Genomic DNA, 16,584 nt, shown 5'->3' with positions numbered 1-16,584 from the left:
AACGTATAGAGAGAAGGCAGAGCAAACACAAACCGATACTCACAACAAAACCAAACTCCCTGCTTGAGCCAGTGTTTACATTTTAGGATCCTTAGCTAAGTAGGTGGAAAGAAACAGGCTTTATAGACAGCTAAACACTGAGTTGTTTTCATGCCTCTTTACATTACATGAACCATAAGGTATGTATTAAGCTATAGGTGTGGTTTCAGCCCCTGTCTCCTGGATAATTTTTGAAACACTTGAAAAATGATCACTAGTCTGAAGACTACTAGAAGGGGCTATGACGAGTGTCCCATCACTCAAAATCTGAACCTTCACTGGAGACGAGGACAAATGTAGAGAAAGACTCTAGAGCCTCCACACTTACAGTCCAATAATCTGCCATTACCCCTCAATTCTTCATATTTGAAAGAAGGGATGACGAAGGGAAGAAAACAAGTGTGGAACATAAAACCGGGACACGTTAATAGCTTGTGTTGTTAACAACTTAGGGAATAAGGGACTTTGTGTTTTGTAGAGGTAGAATTATTACGGGAAATCGGCTGTTTGGCTGGAGAGAGAGAGGAGGAAAGGGGGGAAGAGAGCAAAGAGAGGGGGATAAGTAGAGCGAGTAGGAGAAGAGGGGAGAAGAGGAGGAGGAAGAGGAGAGGGAAGAGGAAGCAGAGGAGAAGAGGGAGAAGGCAGGGAGCGAAGAGAGATGGAAGGAGAGGAATGAAGGGAAAAGGATGGAGAGGGAAGAGAAGAGAGGAGGATAGGGAATAGGATGACGAGGAGGACAAATGAAGGTAAGGGAGTATGAGGAGTCAGAGGAGGAGAAATGCTCAAGCTAAAGACTCCCTGTACTAAATCCCTTCTAGAGGCTCAGGCGGGAGCTGTTGAAGCAAGGAGCCGCCAAATAGATCATATTTACACTTTGGATATGGCTGCCGCTGAGCACAACAAACCCCAAATATGTCAATACAAGGAGCTGTAATAGTAGGCAATTACTAATTAATAATGAATGCGTTGTTCCTCTGGGTCGGCATGGAAACTCCCACCGCCAGCCTTCCACCAAAGCTCTGCTACTGAAACAGTCAAATCCAGGGCTGAATCCCAAATGCCACCCTATTCCCTATATAGTGCACTACTTTTGACCTTGGCCCATAGTGCACTAAGTAGGGAATAGTGTGCAATTTGGGATGCACCCAGCTTTAGCGCAACCGCTCCAACAGAAGGGCATGAAAAGTGCACTAGTGCATTTTTAGAGTGGTTTGACCCTTTATTCATCCCAGGTTTTGTCTCATTGAGATCAAATGTGTTTCGCAAGGGAGATATAGTTGATTGATTTTATTTCTCGCATGTAATCTATTACAATGGTGTTAATAAACTATTGATACAAACGTGTATGGACAAGGGAGGATTTCTTTCTTATGAAAATGTAATGAGCTCCAGGTCTGGCATGCTAGTTGGTTTTGGAGCTTGCATAGCCTACAGAGCATCCACAATGTTTGCTAAGTAAATCTAATACATCAGAACTTGGTACTTAAATCTTCTATAGCAGGGATGGACAACTTTGATGGAGTGGGGGCCACAAAAAATCTGAATTTATCATGAGGGCCCGCAGTGTCAGTAATTTGACCGTTTAAATACTACAGGTTTAGATAGCTGGCTAGACTAACTTACCAATCTAAAAAATATAGCTAACCTGGGCTAATTGAGTGACTGTCAATGATGACATAAGAGAAAAACTGCTGATGCACAACCACATTTTTAAGATTGCACCTTGTGTTTGCACCTTGTGAATTCATCCACAGGCCTACAAAAGGGGGCTGCCAGCTGCCCATCTCTGCTCTATAGGAAACCGAAGAATTGTCACCACACACATCAGCTGAGTAACACCAAGTGAGTTGTTGAGTTTGACAGCTCAGTGGAATGGGTCACAGAGCCAAAGACAAGTCTGAGGAGGGCAACTTCTCTTTGTTTGTGGCATCAAACAACGTCTTATCGAGAGCAGAATCCTCCTCATCCAATTAGCTTTCCTCCTTTGCTTCACTGGCAAACAACAAAAGCCACAAATGGCCCTATTTCTCATGACAGCCCCCTGACCAATTCTGAGGCCTGTGTGTGTGTGTGCACCCATGTGTGTGTATGTGTGTGTGTGTGTGTGTTCGCGCATGCAAGCGAGCGTATGCCCAGTTATACGCATGCTCATTTTAAACATTTCTCTACACGTTTACTTCTACATGCATAACAGTGACCTCCTCACCCCCGAGCTCCCTCCTCACCTTTGACCCATGGGGTTGTAGATCTCGTTGCTCTGGCACCCGCTAATGGTGATTGGGTCAAAGAACTGGAAGGAACGCAGGCCCACGCCAGAGATGGCCACCAGGTGGGAGCGGAACTGGACCAGGATGGCCTTGGTGCGGTAGAAGGCCACGCTCAGGTCATGGCTCACTGGGATTACCAGGGGGTTGGTCCTGCAGGTCAGACGCCAATCACCTAGAAGGAGGGAACAGGGAGAGGGATGGGGGTAAGGAGAGAGACAGAGAAAGGAGGGACAAAGAGGGATGTGGGAAGTTAGAGAAATAGCTCATATGGGATTTTAAGAGATCTTTCCACGCTTCCACAGTTCCATAGGTTGTATCTACAGACCTAAGCTGTGGATGACCTCCTTGGTGTCCACCAGTTGAACGGTGATGTTGCACTGTGTCTGGTCGATGTAGCCTGTCCCGTCTGCAGCTAGGTGGATTATCACAGCAGCAGCCACCATGGGGTGGGAGAAGTAGGCCTGGTGAGAAGGGAACACTCACATTTAGTGCCCTAAACTCTCAGCACATTCATATCGGGGATATTACTAACTGGAGATATGTTTATGTAACTTCAGCCTTTGCCCACCCATATCCCATGACTCCTGACCTCTAACCTATGGCCTGTGACCTACCTTGAGCCAGTACTGGGGGTACCAGGAGGACTGCTGGGCCTCTCTGCAGGGGAACCAGGCGTACTGGGAAACCCCATCAGACAGGTCAAACACCTTGGACTGGCATGTCTGATAACACACACAGAGAGACAGAGACAGAGAGAGACAGAGAGAAAGAGAGAGACAGAGAGACAGAGAGACAGAGACAGAGAGAGACAGAGAGACAGAGAGAGACAGAGAGACAGAGACACAGAGAGACAGAGACAGAGAGAGACAGAGAGACAGAGAGACAGAGAGAGACAGAGAGACAGAGAGAGACAGAGAGACAGAGAGAGACAGATGTCAGATAATCTTTGCTTCTTTTTCTGAAACAAGATAGTTCATTTTCAGATTATGAACCAAATCAATGTGAATTGGCATCATTAGAAGGTGTATTTTTCTGATTATTTTGTTATTTTGTTGCCTTGAAGATTGAGATGTGTTCAAAGCCCTGCCAACAGGGTCATTCCTGGAGTTACGTAATAGTGTGAGGAAGTTGCTAGGGAAAACAAGGCTGAGTTGATACGGCACACATGGAGGGGCAGTGTGACACGCTAAGCAAGTTAACGCCGTGACAAAACAGGCCGTCTGGGGAGAGGGTGCTTCAGTTCCTCTCTCTTTCTTTCTCTCTAAATATCTCACTCTCCATCATTCACTCCACCACTCGTTTGTTCTCTCTCCCCAATCCCCTCTCGCTATCCCTCCATCTCTCCACTCTCTTTCTCTCTCTATCCCACCTCTAACTCTTCTATCTGTAATGTTTTTCAGACTCAGAACCAGAGAGCCAGATGTCAACTCATAAGGCCTAAACACTTCCATGCCTCTATCTGACAGCTCTACTTCATCCTCTGTATGTGGGCTGCTTAGTTAGGGACAGGCATAGATGGAAGGCTGTTTGTGTTGTTTGCTGTCTCTCTTCACAGGAGAGAGGTTATCTGTGACGAGAAGAAGAAGTGTGTTAGCGATAGCAATGTGAAAGGGGTATTTAATTATTATTATTTTTAACCTTTATTTAACTAGGCAAATCAGTTAAAAACAAATTACGCCTCCCCCGGCCAATCCTGGACGACGCTGGGCCAATTGTGCTCCGCCCTACGGGACTCCCAATCACGTCTGGATGTGATACAGCCTGGAATCCAACCAGGGACTGGAGTGGCAACCTCTTGCACTGAGATGCAGTGCCTTAGACCGCTGTGCCACTCAGGAGCCAAGGTAGGCATACCTACATTAGTTAGTTGTACAACTGAATGCATCCCACTGAAATGTGTCTTCTGCATTTAACCCAACCCCTCTGAAGCAGAGAGGTGCGGCTGCTGCCTTAATCGACATCGGCACCCAGGGACCAGTGGGTTTACTAGGGCATAATGACAGATTTTTACTTTGTGATCTCAGGATTCGATCCAGCAACCTTTTGGTTACTGGCCCAACGCTCCTACCCGCCAGGCTACCTGCCTACCTGGGGGGTAGAGTGTACAGGCACAGGCACAAGGACACACAGTTTCGCCCATTGCCTGATGCCAGTGAAATCAGACACCTGTAACCAGAGACGTCCAGCCAGAGCTAGACGAACCAGACGCAGTGGTGGAAACTACCCAGAAGCTCTTGGAGTAATCTATCTGTCTCCTGGATCTGCCGAGGTGACAGTTATGGATAGGCAGAGGAGGGAGCTGAGGTGACGAAGACCTAGCCACCTGATGGTTTCTGTTGTTGTTTGGTGATATTCTTCATTGTGCTTCCCTCTCAATGCACTGGGGCACTGCTGATGTCTTGTGTTGAGAGTTGCTATGGCTCCTCACCCTGCTACAGACTGGAGCGGCGAGGGAATATTGCACAGGTGACAGCCAACCAATGACTTATTTATGTAAACACAGGTAGCACTGAGTCAAAGTCCCCCACCCCCCTCTGTGTTTTTATAACACCCCGCAGTTTTCGACAGACAGAGCTAGCACACTGTAATTGCACGTCAAGCTTGCCCTCTAGCAAACACCTATAAAGAGCAATGCCGGCAGGAGGGTTCATCAGCCTCCAAAGTTCTGTTACTCCCCAGCCTCCTCCTGTACAATGGCAAGAGTCAGACTAGTCCAAGTAAGATTGGTCATTCATTTGATTTGGTCATTAGGAGGTTGTAAATACAACCCCCAACCTCCCCCAAGGACTGACCCTGTGTGTGTGTTTGTGTGTTTGTGTGTGTGTATACATATGTGTGTGTAAGGTTGGGGTGGGGGGGTGATGGGGGTGTAAAGCAGGAGCCCACAGAGGACCACATAGCAGGGGGCTTGCATCACGGAGCGAACCACAACAGAGCAGCCAACAAGGTCTCTAACATAAGCAACACACAGGGAAAAATAAACCAATAAAACAAATGCTGGACAATAAATCGTCGGAGACCGCAGCTTGAGAGAGTACGTCGGAAAAGGGAAAGGAGAAAGAAGAAACAACACTTGAGTCTAAACTTAGAGCCTTTTTTGTTCACTTTGTTATGGCAGTAAAAAAGTCCTCTGCCGCGCCGATCAACTAAATTGCTACAACATTATCGCACGAGATGTTGACAAAAGACAGTCCCAGAGACTATTTTAGGTCTCTGTGTTGCAAGAGAGAGGATGAGAGAAAGAGAGAGAGAGAGGGAGAGAGAGAGAGAGAGAGAGAGAGAGAGAGAGAGAGAAGAGAGGGAGAGAGAGCGAGGATGAGAGAAAGAGAGAGAGAGAGAGAAGAGAGATAGAGAGACAGAGAGGGAGAGAGAGGATGAGAGAAAGAGAGAGAGAGAGAGGGAGAGAGAGCGAGAGAGAGAGAAAGAGCGAGAGAGCGAGAGAGAGAGAGAAAGAGCGAGAGAGAGAGCGCGAGAGAGAGAGCGCGAGAGAGAGAGAGAGAGAGAGAGAGAAAGAGCGAGTGAGAGAGAGAGAGAAAGAGAGAGAGAGAAAATAAAAAAGTCCCTATAAAAGAGGTGAGAGTAGTGTTGTCAGCCCTCTGCGGTTTCCTCACACTTGTAGCAGCCTAAAGACAAGGCCATGTGGCCGCAGACCCCTTCTACTGTCACATCAAGGGAGAGGGTAAACAGAAGGAGGGAGGGAGAGACGGCACCCGTTTCTCATCCTCAAACACCAATAGTGCACCCCCCTCTCATCCCCTCCATTCCACCCCCTCAGCCTCTGCGCAGCTCAAACTGGGTGTTTGGAAGTTACAAGTAAAACACCTAAAGCCTATGCTTCCCTGAACAACACAGCAGCAACAGCGAGGAAGGAGCTCTAAGACTTGTACTGTTGTGTTTCCCCCCCCTCTACCCCTCCATCGTTCCTTCATTCAGACCAGCTGTCTGCTTACGAGCAGACAACATTGAGCACCCGGCCTGCAGATACACACTTTTGTTTTTAAATCACCACTTAAGGTAAAAGGAGGGAAGGAGGGCCGAGAGCAGACAGGCAGCCAGAAGAGCAGTCTCATTGTGGGTGTGAGAGAGAGAGACACAATTAGACCCACCTGAATCATGAGAAAACAAAAAGATAATTACTTAGCACATTGGAAAGAATGAACAAAAAACGAGCAAACTAGAATGCTATTTGGCCCTAAACAGAGAGTACACAGCGGCAGAATACCTGACCACTCTGACTGACCCAAACTTAAGGAAAGCTTTGACTATGTACAGACTCAGTGAGCATAGCTTTGCCATTGAGAAAGGCCACCGTAGGCAGACCTGGCTCTCAAGAGAAGACAGGCTATGTGCTCACTGCCCACAAAATGAGGTGGAAACTGAGCTGCACATCCTAACCTCCTGTCCAATGTATGACCATATTAGAAACACATACTTCCCTCAGATTACACAGATCCACAAAGAATTAGAAAACAAACCCAGTTTTGATAAATTCCCATATCTACTGGTTGAAATACTACAGTGTGCCCTCACAGCAGCAATATTTGTGACCTGTTGCCACAAGAAAAGGGTGAAGAACAAACACCATTGTAAATACAATCCATGTTGATGTTTATTTGTTTTCCCTTTTGTACTTTCACTATTTGCACATCATTACAACACTGTATATAGACATAATATGACATTTGAAATGTCTTTATTCTTTTGGAAATTCTGTGAGTGTAATGTTTACTGTTCATTTTTATTGTTTATTTCACTTTTGTTTATTATCTACTTCCCTTGCTTTGACAATGTTAACATATGTTCCCCATGCCAATAAAGCCCTTGAATTGAATTGAATTGAGAGAGAGAGAGCGAGAGAGAGGGTGGGGGGTTTGGCATTGAGGCCATTCTCCTGTGTGTCTCCTCCATGGAGGGGTTCACCCAGTCTGGCTGAAGCAGAGAGCCCTACTTCCCCTTTGGCCCTAAAGTCATATCAGCCTAGACCAGACAGATCCCAAGATGCATGTTGGCTGCCCTGACCCACACACTTTAGCAAGCTACGTGAGAAGGCTCCATTTGAAGACTCTTGCAGCCAGGGCAATCATTCAGGGTGGTAGAGAGAGGGAAAGTGAGAGAGAAAGAAAGAGACAGAGACAGAGACACAGAGAGAGACAGAGAGACAGAGAGAGACAGAGAGACAGAGAGACAGAGAGACGGAGAGAGACAGGGAGAGACAGAGAGAGACAGAGAGAGACAGAGGGAGACAGAGAGAGACAGAGAGAGAGAGAGAGACAGAGAGAGACAGAGGGAGACAGAGAGAGACAGAGAGAGACAGAGAGAGACAGAGAGACAGAGAGAGACAGAGAGACATAGAGAGACGGAGAGACAGAGAGAGACAGAGAGACAGAGAGACAGAGAGACACAGAGAGACAGAGAGAGACAGAGAGAGACAGAGAGACAGAGAGACAGAGAGAGACAGAGAGAGACAGAGAGAGACAGAGAGACAGAGAGACGGAGAGACAGAGAGAGACAGAGAGACAGAGAGAGACAGAGAGACAGAGAGACGGAGAGATGGAGAGAGACAGAGAGAGACAGAGAGACAGAGAGAGACAGAGAGACAGAGAGAGACAGAGAGAGACAGAGGGAGACAGAGAGAGACAGAGAGAGACAGAGAGACAGAGAGAGACAGAGAGAGATGGAGAGACGGAGAGACGGAGAGACGGAGAGACAGAGAGACAGAGAGAGACAGAGAGAGACAGAGACAGAGAGCATGGAGCAGGTTTTCACTCAAATGTAGCAAATAGGACAGACTGCCTATTAGCACCGTTTCTCACAATGATCCCCCACCAAATGAAAGATGTAGAGAGAAGGAGGAGGGAGAGGGTAAAAAACCACAGAGCCAGAGACATAATGATGGTCTTAATTGCTTAATTTGCCTCTACTGTGGCGTTTCCCGCTGCGGTTCAGATCGGATACCAGTGGTAGAAGTTAGATCACCTCTGCAGAGGGAAGCCTTAGCCACAGCCAGGCTGGGAGAAGAGAGAGGCCCCTGACCATAACACCAACCTCTACAACCAGTCACACACAGCCAGGCTGAGAGAAGAGAGAGGCCCCTGGCCATAACACCAACCTCTACAACCAGTCACACACAGCCAGGCTGAGAGAAGAGAGAGGCCCCTGACCATAACACCAACCTCTACAACCAGTCACACACAGCCAGGCTGAGAGAAGAGAGAGGCCCCTGACCATATCACCAACCTCTACAACCAGTCACACACAGCCAGGCTGAGAGAAGAGAGAGGCCCCTGACCATATCACCAACCTCTACAACCAGTCACACACAGCCAGGCTGAGAGAAGAGAGAGGCCCCTGACCATATCACCAACCTCTACAACCAGTCACACACAGCCAGGCTGAGAGAAGAGAGAGGCCCCTGACCATATCACCAACCTCTACAACCAGTCACACACAGCCAGGCTGAGAGAAGAGAGAGGCCCCTGACCATAACACCAACCTCTACAACCAGTCACACAGCCAGGCTGAGAGAAGAGAGAGGCCCCTGACCATAACACCAACCTCTACAACCAGTCACACACAGCCAGGCTGAGAGAAGAGAGAGGCCCCTGACCATAACACCAACCTCTACAACCAGTCACACAAAGCCAGGCTGAGAGAAGAGAGAGGCCCCTGACCATATCACCAACCTCTACAACCAGTCACACACAGCCAGGCTGAGAGAAGAGAGAGGCCCCTGACCATATCACCAACCTCTACAACCAGTCACACACAGCCAGGCTGAGAGAAGAGAGAGGCCCCTGACCATATCACCAACCTCTACAACCAGTCACACACAGCTAGGCTGAGAGAAGAGAGAGGCCCCAGACCATAACACCAACCTCTACAACCAGTCACACACAGCCAGGCTGAGAGAAGAGAGAGGCCCCAGACCATAACACCGAACCCAACGCTAACCTCAGCCTTAGGAGGAAACACACACACAGTCAAGATTTACATTTACATTACATTTAAGTCATTTAGCAGACGCTCTTATCCAGAAGATGGAAGAGAGAGGGCCCTAACCCCAACCCTAGGTCTATAGCTATAAACACACAGTCAGGCGAGCTGGAAGAGAGAAAGAGGGAGAGGCCCCAAGCGTAACCCCAAACCCAACAGTAACCTCAGCCACCCAAGAGCAGCCCACTCACAATATGTTAACTGGCTGCAGTGTGATCTCACAGTTCCTCTCTCTCTAACCTCATGGCCATCCTGCAGAGGAGAGTACATGCAGCATCTCTGGGACTCAGTTCATGAGTTGAAATTAGCCCATGCTTGTATACACTTCTCTGCAAATATTTTCATTCATAAATATGAATGACATCTAATCAAGCCATAAACATCTGTGTTGCTTCTCAACAGAATGGTCCACATTCTGCTCCTGTGTACTGCGTAGCTTATGAAAGGCCTATTCAGGGCGAGGGGTGACCCTGTTTGGCCTCTCAGGATTGGTTGTGAAAAGTGCAGCTTTGGAACACGGCGTTTGTTGGAGCTTGTCCGCCCTCGCTGACTACCACCGGCTTCCTCTACGTCCGGCTGCCCCTCCCTAAGTACACTGGATTCAACACACATTACGGCACATTTGGGGAGCGGATGTTTCTTATTTGGCCACGGCTCCCAAATGTGTTTATTTATTTCATCGAAACACATCCAGTAAACAGCTGCTTGGCTTCTTTTTCTTCTCTTTTTTTCATTCATCCCCGCTTTGTTTTGTGAAAGTTAGCATAAATAAGAGCTCCATCAGGGCGGAAGAGGCGAGCATCTGTGAGACATTTGCGGGTCGAGTCCTGTGCGAGGTTCAAACCGCCATTATTTAGCGGAATGCTGGTAAGCGCCTGACGTGTGAGGTAATGTCCTGTCACCGAGGAGACACGGCTCCCCAACCCCACCCTTACCGCCAGGCACACCCTCCCATTGGCTACCGAGCTAATAACGGGGCTTATACGGCCTACTGAGAGGAGGCCATGTTCTAGCCGCAGCCCAGCGAGTGAGCTGAGGGCAAAGTAATAGTGTGGTCTACCTACTCCCCTGATCTCATCTGTCAAGACCTAAGCAGTGGCTGGTGCTACGACCACAGAACCAGGGTGGGTGGGTGCACCAGTGCCAGGCCAACCAGCCGATCGCAGATGGATTCAGAATGGCGATGGATTCCTTGGGCATGGCCTTCTTTGTCAGGCTGCCACTGGCACATAAATGTCCCTCACTCAACACGTCCAACACTCGTCCCTGCGGCCAAAACCTACGCGTTAACAGCTCGAAATGTAAATGAGGGCTGCTGATACCTCCAGAACCCGACCTGATGAGGTTACCAGATGGTCCCCTTAATGATAATTGAAACAGGAGAACGTCGGAACGCCATTCAGGGCTTTTTTAATGTTACCACATGCTTATGTCACTGGCCGCAAGCCTGACGAGGAGTGTGGTTTGGAGTGGGTTTATAGTGTGAGGGAAACATGCCCTTCCTTGTAGTTTCTCACCGAGAGCACAGAGCTGTTAGCTACTGGATGGGCTTTGGTGTGTGTGTTGCTGCCTGCGCACACTGCACTTCTGGGACTCGGAACAAAACCACGGTGATTGTTTCCTTGTTTTTACTAGCCAGACACTTTTTTTCCCCTCCTCCTCCTCCTCCTCCTCCTCCTCCTCCTCCTCTTCTCTCTTGTTCTTCCCTCCTCCTGTTCTAGTCAACGATGAGTTACCTGAGGGACCACACCATCTTAGTTGCCAGCGAGAAGAAGTCTCTATCCATAGCTCCCTGCCCGTGCACATACATGGTCTAACGTGCTCAACGCCTGGGCTCAGCATCATATGCTGGTGATTATGGCGTCAGTGGACTGCTACTATCCTGTAGTCTGCCTGGGATCCATGATAAAACACTGGGGCTCTCTAGGGCTCTGGACCGGGGTTGCGTCAGAGATCGCTGGGCAGCATCCATCCCCTGAGAAATCACCTGGCTCACCATTAAATGGTTTACTGTAATATGCGTTGCTGGTTGCTAGCGCTAAGCCCAATTCACCAATTAAACCCAGCTAAAATAAATATCCCATGGTGTTACTGTGCGAACATTGTGTTGTGCTGCACTAAGACAGTAGTGGTACAATGAATCCTCTGGGGACCACGACTATAATCCTACATGAAGCATGGCCCACTTACTGTAGCTGCTGCTGAACAGACTGTGCGGACAGTATGTGATGTGTGTGGTGTGTGTGTGTGTGTGAACGTGCGTGCATGTGTTCCATGGGAAAGCAAAAACATATGTTCATGTACGTACACTTCCCAAAGCAGACCCTCAAACACTGGTCTTCTATATGCATCTACGCCTATACATGGCGAACCCTAACATCGTCTCACTTCCTCAATGGGAAAGATGAAGCTAGCACGACAGATGAGTTGGCCAAGAAACACATTTCAAATGTGCAAGGAGGCAGATTGGTATCGTCATTAACACTTATCAACCCTCAAATTGTTTTAATGCTTAAGTTAATTACATATCTTGTCTCTGTGTGGTATTTTAATTAAATAAAAAAGCAGAGTTGTGATGACTTTGAATCTGTTTCAAATAATTAAATAAGGGCTGTCCTTGGGGTGTGAAACTGGGGTTTTGCCAATTTATGCATTAGTGTCCATTATTTGTTCTGAAATGTTAATTCTAAGCCATGGCATTTTCCATAAAATGCACATCTGAAGTGTTGCTCCTCCCTGTGTTACTGGGTGGAGACATTATTCGCTAGGATCAAATTGACAGCAGACATAATCCATTAACAAACTGTCTGAGGTCTTTAGTGAGGGGAATAGAGCTGGTGACGAAAGCAAAGCACACAGTACAAAGAAACACTGTCTGCCTTCTTCCTCTCCTCTCTGTCCACCTCGCTCTCTCCCTTTTCTACTCTCTCTTTCTCTCTGTCCGCCTCGCTCTCTCCCTTTCCTACTCTCTCTTTCTCTCTGTCCGCCTCACTCTCTCCCTTTCCTACTCTCTCTTTCTCTCTGTCCGCCTCGCTCTCTCCCTTTCCTACTCTCTCTTTCTCTCTGTCCGCCTCGCTCTCTCCCTTTCCTACTCTCTCTTTCTCTCTGTCCGCCTCGCTCTCTCCCTTTCCTACTCTCTCTTTCTCTCTGTCCGCCTCGCTCTCTCCCTTTCCTACTCTCTCTTTCTCTCTGTCCGTCTCTCTCTCCATTTCCTACTCTCTCTTTCTCTCTGTCCCCCTTGCTCTCTCCATTTCCTACTCTCTCTTTCTCTTTGTCCGCCTCGCTCTCTCCCTTTCCTACTCTCTCTTTCTCTCTGTCCGCCTCGCTCTCTCCCTTTCCTACTCTCTCTTTCTCTCTGTCCGCCTTGCTCTCTCCCTTTCCTACTCTCTCTTTCTCTCTGTCCGCATTGCTCTCTCCCTTTCCTACTCTCTCTTTCTCTCTGTCCGCCTTGCTCTCTCCATTTCCTACTCTCTCTTTCTCTCTGTCCGCCTCGCTCTCTCCATTTCCTACTCTCTCTTTCTCTCTGTCCGCCTCGCTCTCTCCCTTTCATACTCTCTCTTTAGCTCTGTCCATCTCTCTCTCTTTCCTACTCTCTCTCTCTGTCCGTCTCTCTCTCTCCTTTTCCTACTCTCTCTTTCTCTCTCTCTGTCTGTCTGTCTGTCTGTCTGTCTCTCTCTCTCCCTTTCCTACTCTCTCTTTCTCTCTGTATCTTTCCTACTCTCTCTTTCTCTCTGTCTGTCTGTCTGTCTGTCTGTCTGTCTCTCTCTCCCTTTCCCACTCTCTCTTTCTCTCTGTATCTTTCCTACTCTCTCTTTCTCTATGTCCGTCTCTGTCTCACATCCTATTTCTGTGCCTCGTTCTTTTTCCTATTCTCTCTCACACTCTCTCTATCGCCTTCTGTCTTCGTCTGTCTGTCCCTCCATCCCATGTGCCCTTTACACATTCTCAGAGTGCAAGACATCTCAATGGAGCGCCACCTCCACATTCATTCTGGATGGAGTAAGTTACCCTCCTGCACAACCGGTACACTGTGCAACCGACATGATAAAACTGACGGCGAGAAGAAAAAAACTAGGAAAGAAAGGGGCCCTGCCCTCCGACAGGGCGAGGGGCTATAAAAGTCAACAGGCGAGCCCGGTAGCCACGCTCAGTGGCCCTCTGATAGATGCGTGTCACTCTGAATCGCTGATTTCTTCAAGAAAGAAGAAAGACTGCAGGCTACTCAGCTCTCAGCTGTTACACACAGTGGCAGTGTGTATATTTTGTTTCCTAAGTACAAGTCTTTGCATGCTGCGTTATATCATTTCTCAGCCTGGTTCTGGCCCTGACGGCCAGACTGTCAGACAGTGCATGTGTCTTCAGGGGAATGATGTGTTTCTTCTGTACTTGTGCATGGCCTGGTGCTGGAAGGTTGTTGCTCACCCAGATGGAGGGAAGAAGGAAGCTGCCAGAATTTTGCTCAGTGTTGCAGATGTGTGGATGAGAATGATCCACCATCGACTTGCTTGGCAAAAGTTTGCCCTGAACTTCCTATAAGAAGTTCATTTACTGTATCTAACCAGGTGCAGACATATGTTGGCCTGTGTGCGTCTGGCCTGCCTGTAGATACACCCTCCGGTAACCCCAGTCAGATTCCACGAATAACCAGTCAAAATCATCCCAAGTGCCTTCGTCCTCCATTCGTCTGTTGTTCCTTTCGTGCATCCTGACAGATTCCTATCACTAGCTCTCTCCCTCTGGTCCCCGCACACCCTGTCCCTTTGTCATGTTGAAACCCCACCTGGCCCGACACTGCCCCGACCACGGTGGGGGACACAACAAGCGTGGTAGAAAACAACAAGGGTGTTTGGAGCCAGGAGCCTTCCACCATCACCCACACTACCTGGGGCTGGGGCTGCTGGCTGGTGGGCGGCCCTTACCTTTGTTTACCACTGAAGATCCAGATCAGAAGCGCCCATGGTTCCATGCCCCAAACTCGTTTCCATGACCTCACAGCTCTGAGCCATGACATGTGAAGTTCAGCCTCAAAGCGTAAATAGAATGTATATGGTACAGTGGGAAACTGTAGGTTTCTGGTAAACCTGTTATGTCCAAGTGGAATCTGCACTAAACAGTAAACATGGAAAAGTCATGAAAGAAAACAATAAAGTCTATGTATCAGCAACATCGCTGGAAAAGTAAGTGTTACACCCGTGTGTAACTATCTAGTTACAGCACGTAACATTGCCAAAAACACCTATATGTATAGTTAAGGGTGAACAACATTGCTTCGGTACAGTGCAGTAGCAACCTTCAGCGGGAAGCAGAACTGGATAGTGACCCAATCAGCCTTGCATGGAGGGAAAACTGTAACGAGCAAACTTGAGTCTGTGGAAGTTGCTTATGGTACCAATAAACCCTAGGTGCTCTGGTTACAGTAGACAGGAAATCAGAACGTGTCATCTCCTGTGCCCACCTTTGGGGGAGAGAGAATGGAAGGCAGGGGATATTGTGTGTGGGGCGTGCAGTCCATACAAAGAGGTAGCTGAGTACTGTAATTTTGTGAGACAGCTTTATTGTCATCTTGACTGGGGGAGATAGTATCTCTGAGCGCACAGGCCAGGATCAAATAGAGTGTGTGCGTGCCACGTCTGGATGAAGGATCTCCCTAAAGGTGCGGCAGGAGCTGGGCACGGGGAGTCCGAGGGAAGTCAGACAGGTTGAGTAAGCATGTGCTGAAAAGTAGCCATTACTGTAATGATCAACAGTGAAGGCATGTCAGATGAACCCAACTAAACCCAGCGTTTTTCAGCCGAGTGTTTTAAGACACTGAAACCACAAGGTCCTTAACTCAGGGTGAACACATGCTGCTACTGTAGCTGCTGCTGTTCCTGGATAGCGTCAGATGTTGTTGTATGGTGTATGCGTGTGTATGCGTACAGTGTGAGTGTGTGTGCATGTGATGGTGTGTGTGTAGCCTACGGTAGGTGGCCTTGCAGTTTGGCAGTGATACCATCTCAAGCTGACCCAGGGCACTGTGTTCTTCACAGTAGAAATCATTTCTGGAGCACGTGTGCTGTTCTGCTGGGTCTTCAGGGAAAATAGCTTCTTATGCAACTACATTGGTGGGAACACACTTTGTCTCCTCTCTCACACGCATCGAGCTGTGAGCTCGTGTAGATAGTATGAACATTGACGTCACAAAAGGAGCTCAACACTTGTATTGAGAGGCCACCTTTCTGTGTATTGAAAACACTGCGTAGACTCAATTACATTCTTTGTGCAAAAACAGTTCTGAAAACATGAATATAAGCAGACACTTTTATCCAAAAGCGACTCAGTCATGCGTGCATACATTTGACATGTGGGTGGTCCCAGGAATTGATCCACCTACCCTGGCCTTACAAGGACCGTGCTCTACCAACTGAGCTGCAAAGGACCACACTGAAGTGCTTCTAGTCCCAATAGTTTCAGTGGGATGTATGCCACTCCTTTTGAAGTCTGTAAGATGATTCCTGTCTATTTGAAATGTTGTTTTGGCTTTATAGTAAGATCTCTGTCAATCGGGCAGAAATTGTCACATACATACTTACAGTATAATATTATACAAATAATACAAAAATGTCCGTTACACACCAGTCCATTTTCCCTGCACTATGTCCAATCATATAACACATTAAAGTACCACAACAGCGGCACTTTTTTTCTGAGTTACTCAAGATGCTGCACAATGATTTAAGTCAATAACCAGGTTTCCCTCAAAATGTCACCAAAAGAAAATATTCTAGAGAAGGTGGGATCATATTGTATCGGTAAGCTTAATTATGTGAGAAATATCAGTGTAAACACTTATGCAAAAATATTGATATAATAGCCATCATATCAAAGTAATATGATATGTTGCATGGTTCTCCTCATTGTGACTCAGGAAAGCATACAGTTTCTTAGGCTATAGATGAAATAAATGATGATGAACTTAACAAGGTGATGAAAGCGAAACGTGATGAGCTTTTGAGCTTTTGGCACATTTGCTATGTATATAACGCAAACATTTGTGTGACAAAACCATCAGTGAGTTGAAAATGCGATGGAACCCCATTAAACTTGTATTTTTTATTCAGTACATGGGAATTTAACTGCAAAAGTAATTTTCATGTGCACTACGTCATCATGCACAGACTTTTATCCGAAACAAATCCATTTTATGTAAATACATTTCTGGAGGGAAAATGTACATGTTTTGTTTATGCAGATTTTAGAATATTTGCATGAAAATCTGCAGCCAATTGGGTGGAAACCTAGCTAG

The 16,584-nt window shown here is 47.5% G+C and overlaps 1 protein-coding gene across 1 annotated transcript in view; it reads right to left on the bottom strand.

The window, feature by feature from the left end:
- The window catches only part of LOC115117542 (pappalysin-1-like), a 141,048-nt gene that overhangs the window by 60,786 nt on the left and 63,678 nt on the right, over positions 1-16,584 (bottom strand). The window contains exons 11-13 of the mRNA XM_065017483.1: positions 2,921-3,028; positions 2,632-2,767; positions 2,265-2,478 (exon numbers count right to left, since the gene is read on the bottom strand). Coding sequence (XP_064873555.1) covers positions 2,265-2,478; positions 2,632-2,767; positions 2,921-3,028 — 458 coding nt within the window. The remainder of the gene's footprint in view (positions 1-2,264; positions 2,479-2,631; positions 2,768-2,920; positions 3,029-16,584) is intronic.

Source organism: Oncorhynchus nerka, linkage group LG4, assembly GCF_034236695.1.
Source record: "Oncorhynchus nerka isolate Pitt River linkage group LG4, Oner_Uvic_2.0, whole genome shotgun sequence".
NCBI classification, from domain to species: domain Eukaryota; kingdom Metazoa; phylum Chordata; class Actinopteri; order Salmoniformes; family Salmonidae; genus Oncorhynchus; species Oncorhynchus nerka.
Note: the sequence above shows the minus strand (reverse complement) of the source record. Positions and strands in the feature narration are given on the sequence as shown.